At 38.1% G+C, this 25,819-nt stretch overlaps 1 protein-coding gene across 1 annotated transcript in view; it reads right to left on the minus strand.

Annotated features, from left to right (window-relative positions):
• The window catches only part of GPR137B (G protein-coupled receptor 137B), a 106,808-nt gene extending 82,307 nt beyond the window's left edge, over window positions 1–24,501 (minus strand). Inside the window, exon 1 of the mRNA XM_044673692.1 lies at window positions 24,121–24,501. Within this exon, the coding sequence (XP_044529627.1) occupies window positions 24,121–24,489 (369 nt within the window). The 5' untranslated portion in view covers window positions 24,490–24,501. The remainder of the gene's footprint in view (window positions 1–24,120) is intronic.
• Window positions 24,502–25,819: the final 1,318 nt, after the last annotated feature.

Genomic DNA, 25,819 nt, shown 5'->3' on the forward strand with positions numbered 1-25,819 from the left:
TATATATGGGAAAGGAGTATATCATAACTATAACTATAACTATAACTATATATATATATATGTATGGCATGAATTTAAATTTTTAAGAGGTGCCATTCCCCAAGTGACAAAAGATCTAAGAATGTAAGCAGGTAGTTTTCAAAGAAAAGCCAAGCTATCGGTAAATAACAAAAAAAGTTCCAAAAGACCAATATAGAACACATTTTTCTCTAATTCTCAGCAATTCTGAGGTTTTTGTTCACATCAATAAAACTGATTAAGATAACAAAAATGGATTATTACAAATATCGGAGGATCTATGAGAAGGTGGAGCTGTGAATACACCACACCATTCTGGAAAGTTTGAAACTATGACCATAAAGTAACTAAATCATATATATTCATTGACCCAGTGAAACCAGAACTAGGTCTATACCATAAAGCAAGAAGAAAATAATAATGTGTGATGTACACACACACACACACACACACACACACACACACACACACACACTTTTCCTCTTTTGTTTCTAAGCAACTGTTAAAATTTTTTTAAAGGAGGGGGGGTGCTAAAATCTCCCAGGTCCCAAATGTACAGGGGAGCAATGCAAAGTGAAGTGCTCAAAATCAAGCAAATTGGTAGTAGAGCTGGAAATAGAATCTGAATCTCCTAAAAGTCCAATGCATTCTCTATATCATTCTGCCTTGCCTATGAAGCTTCTCATAATTATTCTTTATGTTACAACATATTAAGGATCAGAAGCTATTTTTTAAGGCATTAGAAAATGCAGATGAGGGGGTAGCTGGGTGGCTCAGTGGATTGAGAATCAGGCCCAGAGATGGGAGGTCCTACTTTCAGAACTGGCCTCAGACACTTCCTAGCTGTATGACCCTGGGTAAGTCACTTGGCCCTATTGCCTAGCCCTTACCACTCTTCTGCCTTGAAACCAATACACAGTATTGATTCTAAGATGGAAGGTAAGGGTTAAAAAAAAAAAAAAAGAAAAAGAGAAAAGAAAATGCAGGTAGGTGGAACAGGGGAAGTGACTGTCAGAGGAAAGTCTTAAATACAAAGGCAGATGGTGCAATGGACAGAGTGCTAGTCCTGGATTCAGGAAGATCTGAGCTCAGATCTAGCCTCAGACACCTACTAGCTATGTCCCCTGGGCAAGTCATCTAACCTCATTTGCCTTGGTTTCCCTAACTGTAAAATGGAGGTAATAAAAGCGCCTTTCTCACAGAGTTGGTGTATGGATCAAACAAGATAATATTTGTGAAAGTGGTTGACATAGCTGTTGGCCCTTCCTCCCTTCTTCTTTTCTTGGATAAGATAGCGCTGCCCTTTACCTCTGAGTCTCAAAACTGATCAGACAGAATTGAAATTGGACATGTTTTCCTTGCTAATCCAAATGATCCTTATATAATTCACCATCACAAAGGGATGGCTCATATTAGGTCATAGCAAATAGCTCCAGCCTGGCATGGGAAATATCCCATACTTAATTTGTCCCTGGACTTTTGTTTTGGCTACCTAATTAATGTCAAAGAGACAACACTTGCTGATGATGCCAAACATAATCTCCTTGTCACTACTTTCTCTAATTTTCAATTCATTAAAAACAATTATGGGTAAAGCCTAGTCAAAAAAGTAACCAGAGAATAAATTTTTAATTGAGATTGCAGCAATAGCAGTGAGACATACAGTGATGCTAATAGTACCTTGCTTGACTAGGCAACCTCCTATTCATCACAGTATATGAGGGAGGCTACCCCCTTCATTGAATACTGTTCCAGAGGTGGATCTTAATTATTGGTCTAAATATTACACAAGGAGATAAGCAGGCAATGAGAGGTGTGGTGGTCACCTTAGAGCCACAAGCCAGCCAATGGCAGTACAGGGTAGAAAGAAATCAAATATAATGAAGCATCACTTTTCCTTCCTTCTAGGTCAACTCCAAGAGCATTGTTTTGAATCACAGTAGTTAAGAGAATGAAACTTCATCTGGAGTATGTCCAGAAGGCTGAATCTGGTCCTAAAGACATCCTTGATCTAATTTAAAAGGCTGATCATCTTAAAACTGAGACTTAAGATTGTGTCTCCTTGAAATTCCATGTGAGCTGGAAAGACCTCCAGGAATTGATACAGAGTGAAAGGAGCAGAACCAGGAGGACATTGTACACAGAGACTGATACACTGTGGTAAAATCGAATGTAATGGACGTCTGTACTAGCAGCAATGCAATGACCCAGGACAATTCTGAGGGACCTATGAGAAAGAACACTATCCACATCCAGAGAAAGAACTGTGGGAGTAGAAATACAGAAGTAAAACATTTGCTTGATTACATGTTTCGCTGGGGATATGATTGGGGAAGTTGACTTTAAATGATCACTCTATTGTAATTATATGGAAATAGGTTTTGAGCAATGATACACGTAAAACTCAATGGAATTGCTTATTGGCTCCAGGAAGATAGGGAGGAAAAGAACATGAATCATATAACCATGGGAAAATATCCTAAATTAATTAATTTAATAAAAAAAATTTTTTAAAAGATTGTGTCTCCTTTCCTTTCTTTAACTCTTACTGTCAGGGAAAAATCCAAGATACTGAGGATATTTCAATCTTCCTGTGGCTGCTCTGGACCAGAAAAGAGTTCTTACTGCCCCAAGTTCCCAACCTGTTAACCACAATTTATATTTACATCTCCAATATTTTCCTAGAACCAGGTTGATAGTGTTTAGATAAGAGTAGATAGTAGTTGGAGGTCATAAGGGGAAAAAAAATTTGCATCAGCAGAGTAGATAGTTGGATATAGCCAACAAATATCTAGTCTTATTTTCTGAAACTCTGCCTCAATAATTCTCCATTTCATTCCATAAAAGTACAGGTTAGACCCTGTTATAGTGAACATCAGGGATGTATGAATTAGTTTATTGAGCAATATTAGAAATTCTTTGTAGAAGAACTATTACAAACTCTGATACTGGTTGAAATATAGATTATCAATTAAAATTCATAAATATGTTCATTTTCTCTTTCTCTCCCAAAGTAATATTTCAGTGCAGAAATAAAAATAAAGTATGAGTCATTAGACCTAGCTTTGACATAATTTAAAAGGTGTAAAAAATCATTTGCTTCCCAACAAAAAAGAGAAGGTAGCATTTGGCTGCAGAAGTAAAATCATTTCCTTGCTTTTCCACTGAAAACTTTCCATGCTTAGTGGAAATTCTCCCAAGGAAGTGAAAACCAGAGAAGAAGGTCCCATATATACATGTGGGAGGAAGAGGGAGTTGGATTGAAGCACTTCCTGTGGAACTGAGCTATGTACAAAAATATTTATAGCAGTACTTTTTGTTAGAGCTAAGAACTAGGAACAAAGTAGATGCCCTTCGATTAGGAAATGACTGAAAAATTTTGGCATATGAATGAAATAGAATATTATTGAATGATAAGTAATATAATACAGGTTTTAGCATTGCCATGTTTGGCTGTTATATCTGCCCTTCATGAATATGAAGAGTTTAGGGTAACTTAACAAAAGTTATATGAACTAATACGGAGCAGAGTAAACAGAAGTGGAAAAACAATTATACAATAATGCAAAACAACCCTGAAAGTCATTAAAACTCTTAATCAATGCAGTGACCAACTATGTCAGAGGACTGAAAGCAAAACAATACCTCCCTTTTCTTAGCAGAGATGTGGTGGATTATAAATGCAAAACTTGATATTTGTTATTAGACATAGTAATGGTGTTGCTTTGTTTTGTTTAACTATATTTGTCACAAGGAAGAGCTCAGTTGGGTGAAGGGAGACAAATACTGGGAAATTAACTTTTTTAAAAATAGCATTAATAATGTATTTACTTTTGAAGGTACAATGGGGGAGGGGAGAAGAAAGAGGGGGGAGAGAGAGGGGGGGGTTCAACTTGAGTCATAAAATTGGGCTTTAATTCCTGGCTTTCTTGTATGACCTTGGGCACTATTCTTCATTGCTCTGGGCTTCAGTTTATTCATTTTCATATTGAGCCAAAAAAGATGAACCCAAAGATCCCTTCCTGCCCTAAATCTCTTCACCATCTGTGCAAGCACCTTTTCGATATTTTCAGTTGAGTAACTTTATTCATCCTTAGTATATTTTCTAGGCTTCATTATTTCATCATTCCTCTTATTTTAAAAGCAATAAAATATTTTGGAGTATAATTTGAGAAATCCAAGAAACACTAGAATTGACCTACCTAAGTTTTCAAACCAGAGGGAAAACATGTCTAGGTTTGAGAATAAGAAAACAGTTCCGGGGTATGACTTTTAGCCATACAGCTCAAGGGAGTGAGTGTTGATCACAAGACAACTTTCCTTAGCTATCTGGTGCCAGCCACACATTTCAGGGCATGGCCATTTATAGGATACATCAGCTGACAATTATCGAATGTGAGGGGCTCAGTGTCCCATACTAGGATATGGAGTCACTCACTTGCACAGTTTAGAGTGATGGATTAATTACGAGGATTGCTTTGTACAAAATACTTCTTGTATTATATAGATGGCATGCCCTATAAAATATGAGTAGCTCTGAAAAAAAAAAAAAAAGACAAATGGTGAGGTGATACTTTACCCTTTCCATCAAGTCTCAGAAGTCTCTGTCCTCCTTATGTATCACTGCCTGACTCAGGGCCACCATTTTGGAATTTGGAGTCCATTCCACCCATTCTGGTTATCTTTTCCTTCTTCCAATACAATGAAAATGTGTGTCTGAATGAAACTAGTGATGGGCTTTTTGATTATTATCTAACTTAGGAGAGCTAATTCTTTATATCATGAACTCCAAACCCAATTTTTCACACAATTCAAAGTAAACAAATAACTATTAAGCAGCTGCTATGTGCTAGGAATTGTGCTACTTACTGAGGAAGGTAGGACTGGCACTGAGCTTGGGATTCCATTGGAGAGAATTCCCTATGAAGAAACTCCCTCTATCAGTACAGGGTAGTTACTTTTCTGCAACTTACTGTCTTGGACTTACAGAGAGATGGGAGGTGTCAAACTCAGGTCAAAAAACTCCCACAAGCAGCCAAAATAAGATTACATGGGAAACATTTAACAAAATAAAAATAAAATACAATATAATGTTAATTTGTGATTTTCTAAGGAAATATGCAATCTGGAGAGATCCCTTTCTATTTGAGTTTGATGCCACTGACCCAGATCGCAGAGAAGTTAAGTGACTTGTCCAAAGCTACATAACTAGTAAAGTATCAGAGGCATGTCTGGAATCCAGGTATTCCTGGCTCTGAGGTCTGCTTTCTATTCACAATGAATCTCTATGCATTGGGGATACAGATAATAATAAACGGTTCCTGTCTTTTGTTTGAAAACTCTGAAGAAGATTTCTGGATTTATGTCAGAAATCTTTTTCTAATGTTTTGGGGCTAGGATAGTTTAGGGATGGGAGGTAAGAGGTATGGGGAACGTGTGTGTTTGGGCATGTGACTGAAGGTGTAATATGTATATTGCTAAAGCTCTTTTCTCTCAGAAGGCATCTCAAGAAACCACCTTTTTGGTAAAATCAGTATCTTTCAGGTTATATCCTTCCTTGTAGATGACATGGTTTTGAATTTTTGCCACAGAATTTTTAAACAAGTGAAAGGTTAGTAAGTCATATTAGTGTTGCTTCCCAGGGTTATTTCTCAGATCTAGTTTCTGTTTCTATTCTATTTATCTTCTTCTTGGTGGTTTCATCAGCTCCAAAGGATTCAACTCTCACTAATGTGTAGATGTTTCTTAATTATCTCTCTCCAGAGCTCCAACCAGTCCTATATCACCAAATGCCTGAGGAAATTTCCAACTGGATGTCCCATAGGCATCTCAAACTCAACAAGTCCAAAAGAAAATACATTCTCTATCAAGGGCTCCATCATTATTTCAGTCACCCAGGAATTCAACCCACAGTGATCCTCAACTGTTTACTTACTGTCATCCTTTATATCCAGTGTGTCACTGAGCCTTAGTAATTCTATCTACTAGATATTTTCCACATTTGTTCTCTTCTCTCTACTCCCATGGCCACTGTCCTAGTTTAAGCCCACATGGTTTCTTGCCTATACTACAGTAACAAGCTTCTAATTGGTCTTTTTACAACCATTCTCTTCTCTCTCCCAGCCTCCACACAGATGGTCTGAACAGATTACCTAACCAGCTTCAAAAACTCAAGGAGTTCCCTGTTGCCTCTAGGGCAAACTCCAGTATGGTATTTAAAGCTCTTCACATTCTGGTTCCATCTTATCTTTACAGGCTAATTACACATTATTCTCCATCACCCACTCTTTGCTCCAGCCAAATTTGCCTATTTGCTGTTGTTCCCTTCACACAATATTTCTTTTTATACTGTACCTTTGCACAGTCTCTCCTCCCTTCCCTTTCAGAAATGCTCCTTTTTCTACCTCTTGGATCCTTTCTCTCTCTTTGAATGCCAAGGTCAAGTGTCAACTCCTATAATCTATATAATTCCTTCATTTGTTAGTGCCCAACTCCTAAATCACATGGTAAACTACAATACATACATGTGTGTAAAATATATGTATGCTTATATATTATACATATATACACACTGATTTATCAGCAAATGGACTGTTTCATTTTTGCCTTTTTCCTTCAAAGCCTAGCATAGTGTCTAGCAAATAAGAAGTACTTATTAAATGCTCACTGATTAAAATTGATAAGTATATTATAAATATGAACATTAAAGATGATTAAATAAACGTTGAGCCCCTTTCAGTTTTAGACAGGTTAACTAAGAAACTTCATCATCACATCATCAACCTTTGAAGATCACACAATTTTTTTATTTCTGAATGTTTAAGAACATCCTAATAATATTACATGCACAAATATCCTTCAATATTCTTCCTATCTTGTTCAACTCCTCATTACTTTCAGGTAATTAAAATCCCTATTTTATCTGGTATTAAGAGACAAATCATTTAAGTAACCTAACTTCAGAAAAAGAAACTGAAAAAATGAATTAAATGGATTATCAAAGAGCAAACATAAGGAAAGATGGATTTTCAAGATAATTCTATCGTATATTCAAAGAACAATTTAATTCTAACATTATATAAACTATTGGCAAAAATAGAAATTGAAGGGATCCTACCAGCTCCCTTCTAGAATGCAAATATGGTCATGATACCCAAACCATGGAGAGACAAATTAGAAAAGAAAAACTGTAGACCAATATCCTTAATGTTCAGTAATATAAAAAGGCTGAATAAAATACTACCGAGGATCAAAATGTTAAGTATTTCACAGCTCCACTAACAACGCATTATTAGTGTACCTATCTTTTCAGAACTCTTCCAACATTGAGTGTTACCATTTTTTGTCAATTTTGTCAATTTGAAGGGTGTGACACTTAAAGCTTCTGGATTTTCTGGTTTGCATTTCTCTTACTATTAGTAATTTGGGAAATTTATCATGTGATTGTTAATACTTTGTGGTTCTTTTGAGAACTGTTCATAGTCCTTGACCATTTATCTATTGGGAAATGGCTATTAGTCATATATATGTATGTATCCACATATGTGTGTGCAGATCTTTCCCATTTGACCACTTCCCTTATTCTAGATGCAGTTATGTAGAAGTTTTTCCATTTCAAGTTCTCTCTTCTACTATAAACACAGTAATGTTTTTTCATTTACTTTAATCTGTTTTTTAAAGATAGAACTGTTCCCACAGTCACTCTTCCATCACCCCTGATCTTCTCTTCTTGTTTAACATTCCTCTTTCTTCTCCTCCCCTTCAGTTAGTCCTATTACTTAGTATTAAATTACTTGCCTTTCATGTTCCTTTCCAAAAAGGATTTCCCTCACTCTATTATCTAATTTTTCTTTTGCTGTTTACTCTAGACCAGTGGTTCCCAAACTTTTTTGGCCTACCACCCCCTTTCCAGACAAAATATTACTTAGCGCCCCCTGGAAATTATGAAACTATTTCTTGAACTCAGAATAGAATGTAATACAAAAAAAGTGTGGCCATCACTGCCTCCCTGGATTGCTGCAGCACCCACCAGGGGGCAGTAGCGCCCACTTTGGGAATCACTGCTCTAGACCCTCATTTACTGATTCTTGACTTCTATAATTATCTAGAGATATTCCTCTGTATTCTTCATACTATCAAAGCTTCCAAGGTATCCATTCAAGGGTTCCCCCTCTAGGTACTTTCTGTCATTGCCTTGTAGGGTTTGCCTTGTAGATTATCTTTTTCCATTGTACCTCATTCCCAGAGCAATGTCTATTATTACTATTACTATTACTAGTATTATTATTATTATTACTAATAGCAGCTAACATTTATATAGTATTTACTAAGGCCATGTATCATGCTAACTGCTTTACAATTATTATCTCATTTAATTCTCACAACAACCCTGAGAGGTAGGTGCTACTATTATCTCTATTTTACGGATGAGGAAACAGAGGCAAACAGGGTAGAGTGACTTGCCCAGGGTTACATGGCTAGTATCTGAGTCTAGATTCAAACTCGAGTCTTTCTCACTCCAGGCCTAGCCTTCTGTCTACTATTCCACCTATCACTGCCCCATGTAGGACTGCTCCCTGCCATTATGCCAATCATTCCTTGATTATGCAGTCCTCTACTGATCTATACCCTCTCATCTTTTTTTTTCTTTACATTTGCCTGGAAATCTCCCCTCTTTATCCATATTCTCCCACTCCTCCAGGTGCCAGTTGCCCCCAGAGGTTCCAGCTCCAAGCTACCCTCCCTCCCAGGATAAGTAAACTTTTTAAGCACCTTTTAAGACTTCATCCTGTGTACGGTCCTCATATCCCTCATAAGAATATTCATCAGTGGAACCCTCTCCCACTTCCAAAACAAGGCCTCCTCTCCTTTCTTCCTTCTTTTTCAGTCTTTTCCCTCTCATCTTCCTCTACTCCGTTCCAGGCTTTTCTCTTTCTGAGAACAGAGGTCCCCCTCTTCTCATTCCTAGCTTTGATTCCATCCCAGAACATCATTCATTCTTCTCTATTCCCCTACTCTGCTCCCCCCCTTTTATGTATCCTCCCATGTTATAATCTAGTTTCACAAAAGAAGTATTGATTCACCTAAAGGCAGAATATTGTCAGGCTCTGTCCATAATACTCCCTGTCTGCCTCTTCACTGTTACCACTACAGGATTTGCAATTTTACCTCTATCTCCTTGTGTATTTTTAGAAAGAAGTCTCTTACTGGCCTTTCTATTGTGACGGTTGCTATTATAATTCTTGACAGCTACAATGATTTGCTCTTTTTATATTTCTGCTGTTTGGAGTGTTGAAGAGACAAATAATCTCTTCTGTTCTGATTTTATTTCTAAAAAATGTTTCAGTCTTCTTTATTATTGAATGTCCATATTTTGTCCTATATGATTAAGCTCTGATTTTCAGGATGTCACCCTAGGCTATATCCTGAGCTCCATTGCTCTTCAGAACACATTATTCCAGTTCTTTCCTTCATCCTTTTTCTTTTTCCTTTAAAAAAAAAAAAAACATTACCTTCCATCTTAGAATCAACACTGTTTATTTGTTCCAAGACAGAAGAGAGATAAGGGGCTTAAGTGACTTCCCCAGAGTCACACAGCTAAGAAGTATCTGAGGTCACATCTGAACCCAAGATCTCCTGTCTCTAGGCCTGATTCTCAATCCACTCAGCCACCTAACTTCCCCTCCTCTTTTTTCTAATGGGTATGGAATAGACTTACATTATTCAAATACCTTTTTCTTTGCATTTGAAGATTTTTTTTCTCCAGATGGCTTGCAGAACTTGTTTCTGATTTGAGCTATTAAATTTAACCACTATGTGTCTTGAGTTTGCAGCCTTGGAGACTGAATCTCAAAGTGTCTCAGCTTCCATCCATGCTGAGCAATTTATGGTTCATCAGCCTTGATCTCTGCCACAACTGACTTTTGGGTGATCAGAACTGGCCCCAGCTTGATGGAGTGCTACACAAGTCCCCACACATGCTATATCCTGTCCTGGTGATTTGTCCCATTCCCCGTTTCTCAGTTCTATGACCTGGCATTCAGAGCCTGTTTTCCTCAGCATTGGTGCTTCTGAATTGGAGCCACCAGCAGGCTTTTGCTTCTTAAGGTCTATGGTCAAGTGGGCTACTACAACCTCAGAAAACTTTCACAGCTTGGAGCTGGAGTCCCTACAGCAATGGAAAGAGGGAGGGGGGGGGTGGAATGATGTACAGGCACAGGTTTTGATGTCTGTGTCCTGTTCTTGGATTTGAATAGACAATTTTCACAGGAAGAAAAACCAGAATTGGAAAAACAATTTATACAATGACTACACATCATTAAAAAAAAAAAAAAAAGCAAGTTTGCTACAATATCATTAAAAAAACAAGTTTGAAAGGCTTAAGAATTCTAATGTAATGACTAACTACAACTCAGACAACCAATGATGAAGCATCCTTTTCACCTTTTGACTTTGAGGTGATAGATTCAACGTACAGAATAAGATATACATTTTCAGACATGGCCAATGTGTGAATTTTTTTGATTGATCTGTTACTGGAGAAATGTTTTTGAATTGAGGTAAGGAAGGGAGGGTTAATGACAATGATGCTGAAAAGAAAAGGAGAGAAAGAAAAAAGTGTCAATGAATTATTTTTAGAATCGGAGAGAAGAGAACAGGAGGTTCAGAGGGAAAAAACAGCCAAGGAGGATAGCTTTAGAGCTAATGTGCTGAATTTAGTATATACTTACACAACCCAAACTGTCCATAATAGATTTGCAGTTTCATATACAATCTTCTTTTTCTGTTCTTTGTATACTGAAATATTCATGTTTGCTGACATTTATCGAGATCAGACTAATGGAAAATTTAAAATAACAAAATAATCTTACTTGTGATGGAGGAGGGAAAAGAGTCTGCCAGATGGCAGAATGTTTAACATTCTAGAAATAAATGCTGCTTCTAAACTGGTCTACATAGCTCTTTTGAGAAAATTATCATAAAATATTCTCTCACTATCCCACAAAATGATTCTCACTTTTCTGCCTTGTGGAGAAGGAGAACATAGTAAAGTGGAAAAAATCTCACTTCAATTGCCATGGTATGTAGAATTACAGGCAAAACAACCTCCTGATTGGTGGGCAGTCAGGACTAGTGAGAATGAGCTGTAAAAATCTGTATCAATTCCTAGAGCTTAGTAGTTATTTTCCTTTAGTACAGTGGTTCCCAAGCATTTTTGGCCTACTGTCCCCTTTCCAGAAAAAATATTACTTAGGGTCCCCTGTCACATACTATCATCACCCCCTTACAGTTATTCGCCGCCCCCAAATGCACTTGTGGCCATCACCACCTCCATGGATCGCTGCAGCTCCCACCAGGGGGCGGTGGCACCCACTTTGGGAATCACTGCTTTAGTGAATACATTGGCAATCCCCAGCCTTTGCTTTTACTTTAAATTGGGAAGTTTGATTTTATTCTAGGTGACCTGGCAGTCTAAGGAATTTGAGTGTTCCTAAGAATGCTAAAGGTATTTGCTAATTTTCCTTCCTCTTGAGGCCAATGGAGAGCACACCCTCCATGAAGAAACAATAATCCTGAACACAGAGCATCAAGACATAAAGGTGTGAGGACCAAGAGCTGTAACAGGAATAAGATAGGCGAAACACTGCTAACGATGCCTCTACTAGGTCATGGAAATGGGCATTAAGATGGTAGATCTAAGCTTGATTCACAGGGTAGTTCCCTAATGCAATCCCACCCCTTCCAGTACCATGTTGCTGCCTGGTGCTGGTACCATTTGGAGAAGAGGGTAGGTATGGTCCATATCAGAGGACAAGGTAGGGTTTGAGAAGTAGTCAGGAAGAAACTCTGTTTTCCTATGAAATCTTACACTTTGAAAGTTAGCTTTTGTGAGGAAGGTAGTGTGATTTGTTTCCAAAGCTTCTTTCTATCAATAGTTCAAAGATTTCCAAGAGCCCTCAATATAATCCTTCTTGTAGTCTAACAGCCAGAAGGAAAGAGGTATCCTTTATTATTACAGTCATGAGTTTCCTTTCTCCTGGAGAAAGAAGGTTCAGGAATAACTTTCCTCTAGAAAGTATAAAGAAGATTCATGGATACCTTTCAATCACTTGCCCAAGGGATTAAAGACATCACTTAGCAATAAAATACAAAACTGACTATGAACTATTCAAAACAGCAGTTTTCAAGATGTTCACTTGCTTAGGATGATATGGGTAAGATTCCAAGTATGAACCTAAGATAAGAAGGAGAGAAAGAAAACTATCCACATTAAGAGGAAGAACTGTGGGAGGAGAAACACAAAAGAAAAACAACTGCTTGAACACATGAGTTGATGGGGATATTATAGGGGACATAGACGCTAAACGATCACGCCAGTGCAGCTATCAATAATATGGAAATAGTTCTTGATCAATGACACAAGTAAAACCCAGTGGAAGTGTGTGTCAGCTATAAGGGGGGGGAAGAGGGGGGAGGGAAAGAACACGAATCATGTAACCATGACAAAATATTCTAAATTAAAAAAAGATAAAATAAATAAAATAAAATAAAAAATAAGTTAAGAAGGAAAGTGGCTGAATTGGGAAATCAAATTTATTGGGAAATTGGGAAATATCAAATTTAGCTACTAAGGCTTTGGTATCCAAGTTATATTAAAAAAGGCATGTATACACATATGTGTGTATGTATGTATGTATATATAGGTGTATCACACATACCTATATGTGCATGTTTGTATATATACACATGGGCATATATATATATACACACCCAAAAATATTTACTTATATCCATGTACATATATAGGGATATATAATGTGTCCATACAAGTTTATGTGTAAACACATACACATTACTCTCTCCCTCGGTCTCTTTAAGAGGGAAGAGAGCACCAAAAATTGGATCAAAAGAGATGAGCAAACAGTTCCCAAAAGAAAAATTGTAAACTATTAAGAACCATGTAAAAAGAATGTTCCGAATCACTAATAATAAGAAAGAGGCAAATCAAAACAGCTATGAGGTTTCACCTCCCATCTGCAAATTTGCAAAGATCACAAAAGATGAGAATAGATACGTCTTATATTACTACCACTGCCAGTGACTGGTTGAACTATATATACCCTCTAAGGTCAATTCCACTCTTCAATTGCCCTATTTCTGGGAAATAAGAGAGCCTGGCTGATTCAGCTTTTACCTTGAAAGCCCTTGGATGCAGTATGATAGAGTGAGATTACTGAAATGAGAATCAGAAGACCTAGGTTCTAATCTCAACTTTACCACCAATTAGCTGTGTAAATGCTGGCGAGTTGCTTAAACTCTGAAGACCTCAGCTTCCTCATATGAAATAAGGGAATTAAAATAGGTGATCCCCAAGTCTTTTCCAGCACTAAAATTCAGAGATTAAAGATGTTCTTAACTGAGAATTTGTCGACCTCTCCCAAGAGCATGATGGTAGTATCACCCCTATTTATAGATTTAAAAGTTGAGTCTCACCATGTTAAAAAAGAGTTTGAGATAAAGGCCAACTCAGAAATTATTATTTGGACAAAAGATTTTGATTTTGTGATCTAATCCAAGAGTATCAAATTGAAACAGAAATGATCTCTAGATTCTTGCTGGCCAGAATACTGACTATGGAAACAACAAATTAACATTATCTATGCTGTACTGTATTGTTTTTATTTTGTCATACATTTCCTATTTGCATTTTAATCTGATTCCAGGAGTTTTTGCAGGCCTTGGAAGTTTTGCATGTCAGTCCTTTGGCTGTTTGACACCTCTGAGTAAACAATGAACTAGATTTCAGGACTGGATCAAGTTCTAAATATACACCCACGTTTATGACATGAGCTTGTTGTGATACTAAAGTCAATTAACTTTACCTTCCTTGATTTAACTCAATTCATATGTAAAAAAAGAGGTAAAAATACTGGAATTACCCCATAAGGACATATATAGTTAATAGTGATTGTATACAGATAACAAATTCTAAAATAAAATGATAACAATCTTTTGTCCCTTAGTACATAGTACATTTAACTATACTTCTTCCTCATCCTATACTAAAATTTTTCAGCTTTCCATTGTTTAAAAAATTACTTCCTACAATGGCAAGAACTTGTCATATGTGGCCTGAGGCTGAAGGCAAGTTGGACTTTGGGGAAGCTGAACAGATTTATTGATTCACAACTTTGTAACAACACATTTGCTGTATTAAATCTCACAAACTACGTCTAATGTGTCTGGGGGAAATTTTTCTTGTAGTCATTGAAGAAATAGCCCAGGGACTGCTAAAGTTTGCATCAGAGTTCTTTCCTGATTAGTGGTCCCTCAGGAATGATTAAAAAAAAAAAAAACCCAACCTCTACTTGATAAAAATACTGGTCTGAAGGGGCAGCTGGGTAGCTCAGTGGAGTGAGAGTCAGGCCTAGAGACAGGAGGTCCTAGGTTCAAACCCAGCCTCAGCCACTTCCCAGCTGTGTGACCCTGGGCAGGTCACTTGACCCCCATTGCCCACCCTTACCACTCTTCCACCTATGAGACAATACACCAAAAGTACAAGGGTTTAAAAAAAAAATACTGGTCTGAGTCATTCTCAGAACATAGTCAAAGCCTGAGATGTAGCTATGATGGAGATTGTATAGCCTGTTGCCTGTTTTAGCCCAAGACAGTTTAAATGTGGTTAAGGACACTACTAAAGCCTGCTTGGGACAACATAGGTATTAATAAAGATTTCTATTTAGGCTGTGATAGAAAATGTTTCAGAAGTTAAATCAGACAGAAGAATAGGAAGCTTCTCAAAGAGAATTCAAGAATGAATTTTCTAAGATACAAACAAAAAATTCTCCAAAGGAAGAGGAAAAGGAGAAGTTTTCTAAAGAGACTGATGTGGAGACATAGGGAACTCCCTGGTCAATTTATATTTAAATACACACATAATCCTAGAGATTCACCAAAGACCTTAAATGAGATAATTAATAGCTTCAGTTAAGGAGCAGGATGTAAAATGAACCCACAAAAATTGTCTGCAGAGCAATAACAAAGTCCATGAGGATATAATAATAAGGAAGTCAAAGCAGCTACAAAAACCCAGAAAATCTGTAGAAGCCAATCTATCAAGACACACTCAAGACTTCCAAAACTACAATCACAGAAACATTCTTTAAAGAAAATAATGGTTTAAATAATTGGAAGAATATTCACTGCTCATTGTTGAGTCAAGTCAATGTAATAAAAAATGATTAATATACCTAAATGAATGGGTAGATTTACTGTAAATAAAAATACTAAGGGGATATTTTATGGAACTAGATAAATTTATTTGCAGGGAAAAAGCTTACTCTCAGAGGAAATAAGCAAAACAGAGGAAAATGGTGGGGAAATAAGCACTTTCAGGCTTCAAGTCATAGTGTAAAGCAGTGACCATCCAAACTTGTGTGCTGATTAACAAAGATAAAACTAGATCAATGAAGCTAGAACCAGAAACAACTGAACTCAATAACCTAGTGTTTGAAAAATCTCAAAATATAAACTATTTGGTGAACCATTTTCTATTTGATAACAGCTGTTAAAACTGGAAAGCAGTTTGGGGGGAATAAGTGACTTAGAATAGCACCTTATACCAGATACAACAATAAGCTCTAAATGAATACTCTAGTTAAGCATAAAAGGTCCAATGAAGGGGTAGGGAAAGCATTCTTTCACAACTATTACTAAGATGAAATTCTTAATGAAACAAGGGATAGAGGAGCTCACACAAAAGACAAAATTTATCATTTTGATTACATGAAATTGAAAATTATTTGCAAGAACAAAATTAATCAAACTAGCAGAAAAAGGGGAACTGTCAACTAAGAAAATTGTCTACATCAAAATCTCTGAAACTAGTCATAGCTAAAGTATATAGATAATTTTTTTCATTTGTTTTTTGGTCTGGTCTGTCTGTGATCCCATTTGGAGTTTTCTTGGCAAAGTAGTGGTTTGCCATTTTCTTTTCTAGCTCATTTTATAGATGAGGGAATTAAAGCAAACAGGATTAAGTGACTTGCTCAGAGTTGGATTTGAACTCAGTAGGATGAGTCTTCCTGACTTCAGGACTGGCACTTTGTCCACTGTGCCCCCTATAAGGGTAAATTACAGATCCATAAATAAGTCCAGGATCCATTTATAATAAGTAAGTGGTTAAATAAAATGAATGGTTCTCAAAAGTATTATAAACTATTAGCAACCACATGAAAAATTGCTCTGCATCACTAAAGAGAAGTGAGGCTTCACTTCACACCCAAAAGATTAAATGAAGGAAGAAGAAAGTCATTACTGGAGGAGTTGTAAAAAGCTAGGCATATGAATATATGACTACTGGAGCAGTATTCCATCCATCTGGGAAACAATTTAGAAGTGGGTCAAAAAGTAACTAAAAATTCTCATATTTTTTAACCCAGAGACCCCACCGTCAGGCATATACTCGCAAGGAAATCAAAAGCAGAAAGCATAGCAGTACTTTTTGTGGTAGCAAAGAATTAAAAGCAGAATAAATCCCCAATCATTTGATGAAGAGCTAAATAAATTATGGCAAAAGAATATAATAGAATATGACAAGAAACATACATAAAGAATTAAGAAAAAAATGGAAGGCTATTGTCATAATCCAGGTGAGAGCTGATGATCTAGAATGGTAGTGGCTGTGAACCGAAAGAACAGAACAGAAACTCATTCTGTCCTTCAGGTTGAGTCCTACCTCTTCCATGAGGCTGCTCTGACTTCAACAGTGCTTTTCCTTCTCCTAATGCTTGTAGCATCTGTTTTTGAAAAAACTGTTTTTGAACTAATTCCCATCTACTTATCTTGTCTCCTTCACTAGTTTCGGGGTCAGGGGCCAGTCATACAAGAAGAATGGAATTTCATTTTTAGAAATGGAAGAGATCATTTATAGGTCATCAAATCCAAACCTCTGATTTCACAGATGGAGCTCAGATAATTTAAATAACATGCCTGAGATCACACAGCTAGTCAGAGCCATATCTGGAACTGGAACCTAAGTCTGTTGATCCTCAGTATAGTTTCTTCCCCCATGACACAATATCCTCTTTACTCCCATGTGATGTGCATATGACAAGATAATGGGCAAGTACCTACAGAAAGAATATGAAAAATTTTAAAAAGGAATATGAAAATTATGTTTACTTGACTTTCATTTCCTCAGTGTTTTCTATGTGTAATAACGTTTATCACCATTGACCTCCTAAAAGTTGTAGAAAATTAGCAAGATTGTTAAAGCAAATGAAGCATAATATACGGGAAGGGGTACTAATTAGCTTGGAAGTCAGGAGATATGGGAACTAAGGCAGCTGGGTGGCACAGTGGATAATGTTGGGTCTATAGTCAGGAAAACCTGAATTCAAATCTAGTCTTAGACACTAGTTGTGTGATCCCAAGCAAGCCACTATTTTTCTGAGCCTCAGTTTCTTCATCTGTTAAATGAGGATAATAGTATCACCAATATCTCGGAGTTGTTAGAAGAATATTCTGTGACCTTTGACAAATCACTTAACTGCTATCTGCCTCTGTTTCCTCATTTCTAAAATATGTAAATTTCATAAAATTTGTAAAGTAATAACACCTATCTCTCAATATATATTTAATGAGGTGACATTCATGCTCTTTGTGGTGGCAAAAAATTGGAAAATGAGAGAATGTCCTTTGGGGAATAGCTGAAAAAATTGTGGTATCTGCTGGTGATGGAATACTATTGCGCTCAAAGGAATAATAAACTGGAGGAATTCCATGTGAACTGGAACGACCTCTAGGAATTGATGCAGAGTGAAAGGAGCAGAGCCAGAACATTGTACACAGAGACTGATACACTGTGGTACAATCGAATGTAATGGACTTCTGTACTAGCAGCAATGCAAGGATGCAGTGGTTCCCAAACTTTTTTGGCCTACTGTCCCCTTTCCAGAAAAAAATATTACTTAGCCCCCTGGAAATTATTTTTTTTTTTAAATTTTAATAGCAATTAATAGGAAAGATAAATACACCTGTGGCCATCGCCACCATCCTGGATCGCTGCAGCACCCACCAGGGGGCAGTAGCACCGACTTTGGGAATCACTAATTCTAGAGCAAGGGTGAGGGACTTATGAGAAAGAAAACTGGCCACATTCAGAGGAAGAACTGTGGGAGGAGAAACACAGAAGAAAAACAACTGCTTGAACACATGGGCTGATGGGGATATTATTGGGGATGTAGACGCTAATCGATAACTCTAGTTCAAGTATTAATAATATGGAATTAGGTCTTGATCAATGATACATGTAAAACCCAGTGGAATTGTGCGTCAGCTACTGGGGGGGGCAGTGATTGGGGGAGAGGGAAAGAACATGAAACATGTAACTATGGAAAAATATTCAAAATTAAAAATTTAAATTAAAAGAAATAATAAAGAGGTGGCATTTAAGGGCCCTGGATTTGGATTTAGGAAGACCAAAATCCAAATCTAGATTGAGACATTTTTATTATTAGCTGTGTAGGTAAATTAGCCTATCTGCCCTTTTTCCCATTTCTAAAATGGAGATAGCATCTACCTCACAGAGTTGTGAGAATCAAATGAAATAACATAGTATAGAGCTTTATCAACCTAAAAATACTCTATAAATATTATTAGGACTAGTCTCTAACAGAATGATCTAGGGCAAATGATCTCTCCAGACCTTAGTTTCACTAATCAGCAAAGTATATGTGTATGCATTGGGAAGTACAACTAGATCAGATTATTTCTACAATCCCTTCAAGCTCTGAAAATTCTATTCTATTCTAAATATAAGATAATGGTCTTTTTATGTGAGGCCTTGGAGTGGGGGAGAATCAAAAGAAAATCTACCCTTCTATCAACTCCACCTTCCAAGTTAGCAGTAAACAACTCTTTAGCAATCTGAATAATCTGCTTAAAAAGCCAAAAAATGTCTTTGATCTGTAAGAGGTCTGAGATGCTGCCACTTCTAATCAGGAGTGGCTATGCTTTAGGCTGATAAGTACTTTGCTATTGGGCAAAATGCTTTCAGCAGACCTAGGAGAACAGGAGTCAAGAGCCTGACCTCCATGTCTCTTGGGCTCAAGTGGTTGCCCAGCTACATCTTCAGCCAAAGAAAGCACAGTATGGGTGTGAACTCTTTCCCCTTGCCAGGTATTTACTTATTAACCAGCAGATGGTGCAGCAAAGACATGCAAGTTGCCCTGTCTCATTATGCTTCAGGTTTACTTGCATATGATCATTAGTAAACAACCTTAGCTTCCTGTTTTTTACTTCCACTATTTTCTCCCTTAAAAATAAGAGGATAAAGAACTACATGTTTAGTATTACACCAATCCAAGTTTTTTAAGTAGTCATAGATCCATAGAGGAGAAAGGGTCCTAGAGATCATTATTACAGTATTTCTTCTTCTGGGGTTTCAAAGGACACATAAACTTAGGAGAAAAACAACTACATTTTTCTCTCTGTCTTTTTCCTTCCTTCCTTCCTCTCTCATTGAAATTTACCATTTGTTTCAGTTATTTAAAATGTTTCAGAAAGAATCTACAGACTTCACTAGACAGCCAAAAGGGTGCATGATATAAAAAAAGGCTTAAGAAACTCTGATCTAATCCATTCTGCTAATTTTATAGATCTAGAAACTGAGCCCCAGAGAAAACTAAGGTGGATTCTCCAGTGTAGGAAATTCAAAACATGTAGTCAGAGAAAGAGTAAAGGCCTAGAATCTAGGTTGCTAATGAGCTCATTCTAATGCTAATTCCACTATTTTGGGCATCTCCCTTAGTACCTAAGTTTCCATCATGTTAATAAACATAATGAGCTGTCTACATGGAATCTAGAGACCCCAAACTTGTGGCCTAGTGGGATCTAATGAACCCCAAGTTTTAGGAATAGCTTGTAAATTGGAGACCCCCAAAGCTAGTGCTAGTTCCCTGATCCCCTGAGAATCCACCCTGAAGGGAATCTCAGGCTAGCAGCTGCAGACTGAATGGACCCTGGGGTAAATGCTAAATATCCTTTTGTCTTAGGTAGCCTTCCCCCTAGGATCAGAGACCCTTTCCCAGGAAGACACACCAGGGCAGAGACCATCCTTCTGTATCCATAGTAAACAGCCCCTTCCCTTACACCCTAGCCTCTGGCCATGATTCCTTTCCCAAGCTTGATTGTATCCAGTCAGTATGATGTCAATCATCTTTCCCAGCCCCTGGATCTTCCCAAATGATATATAAGTTTCCCAATTTCTTTTGTTCCTTGAAGTCCTCATCTAGCTGGGTGGCACTCCCAGGGGGTCAGGGACCAGAGCATCCTAAATTCAATCCTCAGACTCTGCCTGAGGCATAGTGCGCAGCTCTGAGTGGAGGCCTACTCAGCCCTGTCCCCCTTTTCCTAATTAAAGTGTGGCTTTTCTGACTACTTAATAGTTCTGTTTTTTCAAAGTCAACAGAGCACTGTACACTTGTTGAATGAATAAATAAGAAATCTCTCATTCCATGTAGTATTATCCACTTGCCCAATTCAATATTTCTCAGACTCATATTTTGCAATCCAACTAAAAGTCTACAATACTAATATTAATATAATTAATGATAATTTAATGATAGAATATTTGATATTAATAATACTACAATATTAACCTATATTGTTACTACAATATTAAGAACAATTAATACAGTTATGACAGAAACATAATTTTAAAGGCAGAAGAGACCTTGGTGATTACCAAGTACCACACTTTTTAATTTTTGTGAATTTGCATAGACTTTATAACATTTGAATAGACAATGTAGAGCTTGTATACATGATCCCTTGAGCTTCTACCTTCTGGCTTTTGCTCATGTTTCAAACACCTGGAATTCTCTCCCCTGCCTCATCTTCTCTATTTCATCATCTCTTACATAAAAGGGAAGCAATGATGACCCAGGGAAAGGATTCTTGAGCCACAAAATGAGGGGTTTAGATTTGATTATCTCTTTAAGTATTCTTCTGGCTCTAAAACTATAATCTTTATTAACTGTTTAAATCTCAGCTTTACCAGTTGCTCATGTGACTTTGGACAAGTCATTTATCCTCTATAAGACTCAGTTTCCTCATCTATAAAATGAGTGGTTTGGACTAGATGATCTTTAAGGTTTCTTCCTTCTCTAAAGCTATGATTCTATTCCCATCCTGGGGGCCCTACCTCCATAGTAAGGACCCTCCTCCTGCCCTTGGAAGTCACCTAGGCTTGTAGTCATTTGTGTTTAATTTCTATTTTTGCACATATCCTATTACCTTCCTGGACTTAACTCCATGAGGGCAGAACCAAGTCCTGGCTTTACAAGCTGTGGGGCCATGGGCAGGATAAGTAATATCTCTGAGCCTGGAAATAATACCACCTGTGGTACCACTACAGAGGTTTGTGGTGAATCTCAAATAAAATAATACACATACAGTGCCGAGTCAATATTAGTTATTATTTAGTCTCTAGTAGTTTACACGTAGCAGATGCTCAATAAATGATTGCTGGAACTGCTGAAGAAATCAAAATAATCTACTATCTCTAGAATCAAATACAAACTCTTCCATTTGACCCTTCACATTCCAGGCCCAAATTACCTTTCTGTATTTATTATTTTTCTCATTGTTATACTCTGATCCTAATAAACTGGCCTATGTGCTATACTTTCTAGTCCCCATATCTCCATGCCATGACATGGGCTATCTCCTCCCCTCCATTCCTGGCACTCTCTCCTGAACATCTTAGAATCCTTATCTTCATAAGCTCAGCTCAGTGATAATATATATGTATAACCCAGTGAAATTGCTTGTCAACTCTAGGAGGGGGAGGGAGACAAGAATCATGTAACCCTGAAAAAAATTTTAAAATAAAATAAAAATTGTTTAAAGTATTAAAAAAAAAAAAAGCTCGGCTCAGGTACAAGCTCCTAGATAAAGCCTCCCAACTAAACTCTCCTCCAAAAATAAAAATTCCTTATATTTGCTTTGACTATATTCCGCATTTATTTATAATTGTACAGGTTGTTTTCCCTGATATAATGGAAACTTTTGAATTTGGAACTGAAAATAAAATAAAATTGAATTTTAAAAAACCTACAGACTGTAAACTCCTTGAGAGCAAGTTTTTCTTTTTTCTGTATCTCTCTCAACTAAATATGATTCCTGACAGTGGGCACTCAAATGTTGGTTGATTGATTAATGATTAATTAATTCATATGTATTATATGTATTATAGTTATTTATTATAATATTTTAAGTAATATTATAAATATTAATTGAATGGTTGAATGAATGAACAAACCAGTGAAAGATAACAAGAAGAGTTCCATTTTAATCAGCAGTTTGAATATCTAATAGATATTAATCAGGCCTAGAGAGAAGAGGTCCCCAGTTCAAATCTGGCTTCAGACACTTCCCAGCTGTGTGACCCTGGGCAAGTCACTTCACCCCCATTGCCTACCCTTACCACTTTTCTGCCTTGGAGCCAATACGCAGTACGGAAGGTAAGGGTTTTAAATAATAATAATAATAATAATATATTAATATGTGCTATTTTTCATACAAAAATGTTTCAGCCAAATATTCACTGTATTGTTTTTACTACATGGGGAGTAGAAGAGGGGTTGAGAGAAAAAGATAGTGAAAAAGGCAGGAATAACAAATCCTATTTTTCCTTCAACAGTTTTTACATAAAAGATACAGAGATTAAGGGTGCTTCTGGAGTGGCCCCGAAGGAAATAAAGACTTGCTTACATGGCTTGGCTCAGCCTGCTAGACAACATAAACTCTGACATCCTTAACGGAAGACAATGGTCATTGGTCATTGGTCTGGTTCTTAATGAAAATGGAAATGTTAGCACTTGGTTCAGATAAAAGAAATAACAGGGGGTGGTTATGATGGAGTCAGTTTTCGTAAGCCGCTCTATAGTAACTTATATGCGATCCACAAAATGCTTTATAATAACTTTTATTAATTCTATATTGATGTCAAAACAGTGTCAGGGCCAACCAGCATGTCCTTAAATTGGGCTATAAATAATATGCTTCATAAAAATTGGTCCTATGCTCCTATAAAAGTTTCTCAACCAAGTTTTATGATTCTTTCCCTAGGCCTCTAAGATGACTGGATGGCAATAGATGGGGAAGAAGCCCATGGGTCTCACTCAGTTCATTAAGATTCCTTTGGTAGAAAGTGTTTAAATGATTGGGGGGAAAAGAGTTTGAACCACCTGCTCAGGACTTACTCAGATTTTTAAATTGAAGCAGCCCTCCAAACAACAGTGCCTTTATGTAGAAATTCTATATTTAATGGGAACCAGAAATAGTCTATAGAGGACATAAAAATAGGGATAAAAAAAGGTCTTTTAGCCTTATAAAAGCTATAACCTTGATCCTTGAGAATGGGCTTCTCCCAAAAGGAGAAATGCCCCTAAATGCTCCAGTATGATCTTAAGGCAGAACCTTGCATTAATCTTGGGAAACAGCCCAAACTGACAGAATGATAAGGGAGAAATATTGTTTATACCTGGAAGCTCTTCTTTTGTGTGACGTTTTCTACTCCATACCTTTACCCTAGTTTCTTGAGGAATAGAGAGAGTGGGGATAAGAGTTTAAAAAAAAAAAAAGGCAGGGAGGCCTGCTGAGAAGGGTTTCCTGGTGGAATTATAGAATACTAACACTCCCAGATACCTTTTCACATTCTCATTCCTCTGTTCTAAAATCCAAACCTTGAAACTGAAATTCTTATGCTCTTTGCTCCCGTTTTACACGAGAGGTTGCAGTTGCTGAAGGTGTATTGGGAAGTTGGACAGGTGAGACAGGCAGGCTGACAGACAGACAGGTTTATCCTGTACACATCTTGTTTGCACATAGTTGTCTGCGGATCGTCTCCCCCAGTGGGCAGTGGGCTCCTTGGGGTTTTTTGCCTTCTTTGTAACCCCATCACTTGCGCGGTGCCTAGCCCACCGCAGATGCTGAATAATGCCAATTGATTGAGTGACAAGTCAATCAGTATCCCTCTTTCACTGCCCTCCCTCCCCTCGGGTCTCCCCCCCCTCACTCACCCCCCCATCTCACCTGAGTGAAATACAGGTTCATCAAGGTCAAGGTGAAAAATTGGAGGCACACGGGAAAGCAATAAAGCAGCCAAAAGACGAAGGGGCTCAGTGAATTGGCCGCAACAAAGTCTTTGAAGTAGAAGGAGAAGAGGATGGTCCGCAGAGAGGCCCAGAAAAGGCAGAGGAAGAGGAAGACGGTCTGGTAGCTGAAACGCTTGTGTCCGTAGTGCAGGACCAGCCAGAGCTGGACGTAGATGAACACGAAGAGGAGCGAGTAGAAGACGGTGTAGACGATGGTGAGGCCGAGCTTTACGTAGGGGGGCACGGCTGGGGTCAGGGTGGGTGGCAGGGAGTCATTTCTCAGTGGGTCCCATTGAGGGACCTCCATCAGAAAACCGAGGGCTCGGCCGGGCTGGGCTGCAGGCGCCGCTCGGACTTCATGGAGTTCTCAGGCTGCGTCTGGAGAGGCTGCAGGCGCTGCTGCTGCTGCTGCTGCTGCCACTGCCGCCGCCGCCGCTGCTGCTGCTCGGGCCACCGCCCCCTTTCATCTTGCTGGGCTAGGAGCTCAGAAACTGAAAGAAAACAAGCTCGCACTTCCTCTTTGGCTGCCCTGGGTCCGCCGGCCCCGGCACCACATGATCGCGGCGCTGCTGGAGTGATTCATTAGAGCTGCTTTTGTCAGCGGATTGGCAACTTAACCGCAGCTGCTGCTGCTGCTGTACGAGCAGCAGCAGCTCGTCCCCCTCCTGCTCAAGAGCCCAAAGCAGCCACCAAGAAGCCAACCCTCTTTCCTCTCTCCATCACTTTGTGTGCTGGCCAAAGCGGAGTGGGGGCAGCGTCTAGAGCAGCAGCAGGTCCCCCTCCTGCTCAAGAACCCAAAGGAGCCATCAAGAAACCATCCTTTTCCCTCTTGATCTTTAAGTTTGCTGTCCAAGGGGGCAGCAGCCGGCAAACTGTAAATGCTTTGCAAACCATGAAGTGCTACAGAAAGGCTAATCTGAATAACAGACTAAGGAAGAGGTGGCAAATTGAAGGCAGGCGTCAATGCCTGATATGACTGGAAAACCATATGAATGTAGGCTAAGGATCATTATGTGAAAGAGGGAGTAGACCTGTTCTGGTTGGCCCCAAATGGCAGAACCTGCCATACCAATGTGAACAGTGAAAAAGCTTGCTGGGCTTGAAGACTGAGGATGAAATGTTTGAACAGTGTTTATGCCACTTAACTAACCACCTGGGTGACTTCTGGTGACTTCACTTCCTTGAGTGTCATCCACAGAAAAGAGGTAGTTGGATTAGATAACTTCTTAGAGCCCATAGAGCTATATGTGATGATACTACGTAGAGAGAGGTTTCATTTTGGACTGGACTGCTTTGAGAGATTGTGAAATCATTGCTATAGAGTTGGAAATGACCTTAGAAGCCATCAGACACAAGCCCCATATTTTACAGATGAGAAAACGGAGTCTCCGGGAAGTTAAGTGATTTTTTTTCCAAGGTCAGCAGCAGAATTTAAATCCAAGACATCTAACATTAGTATTGGTGTTCTTCCCATAGTACCATAATATCATGTACCATAGTGGGTTTCCCCTCTCTAGAGGTCTTCAAGTCCAAATTGGATGAATGTTTGTTGGAAGTGTTGAGAAGGGGGATAGATATGATGACATTTAGGGATAAAATGAATTAGATGACTTCTGAGATACCACTCAACCCTGAGA

This window comes from Gracilinanus agilis, chromosome 4 (genome assembly GCF_016433145.1).
Source record: "Gracilinanus agilis isolate LMUSP501 chromosome 4, AgileGrace, whole genome shotgun sequence".
Lineage (NCBI taxonomy): Eukaryota > Metazoa > Chordata > Mammalia > Didelphimorphia > Didelphidae > Gracilinanus > Gracilinanus agilis.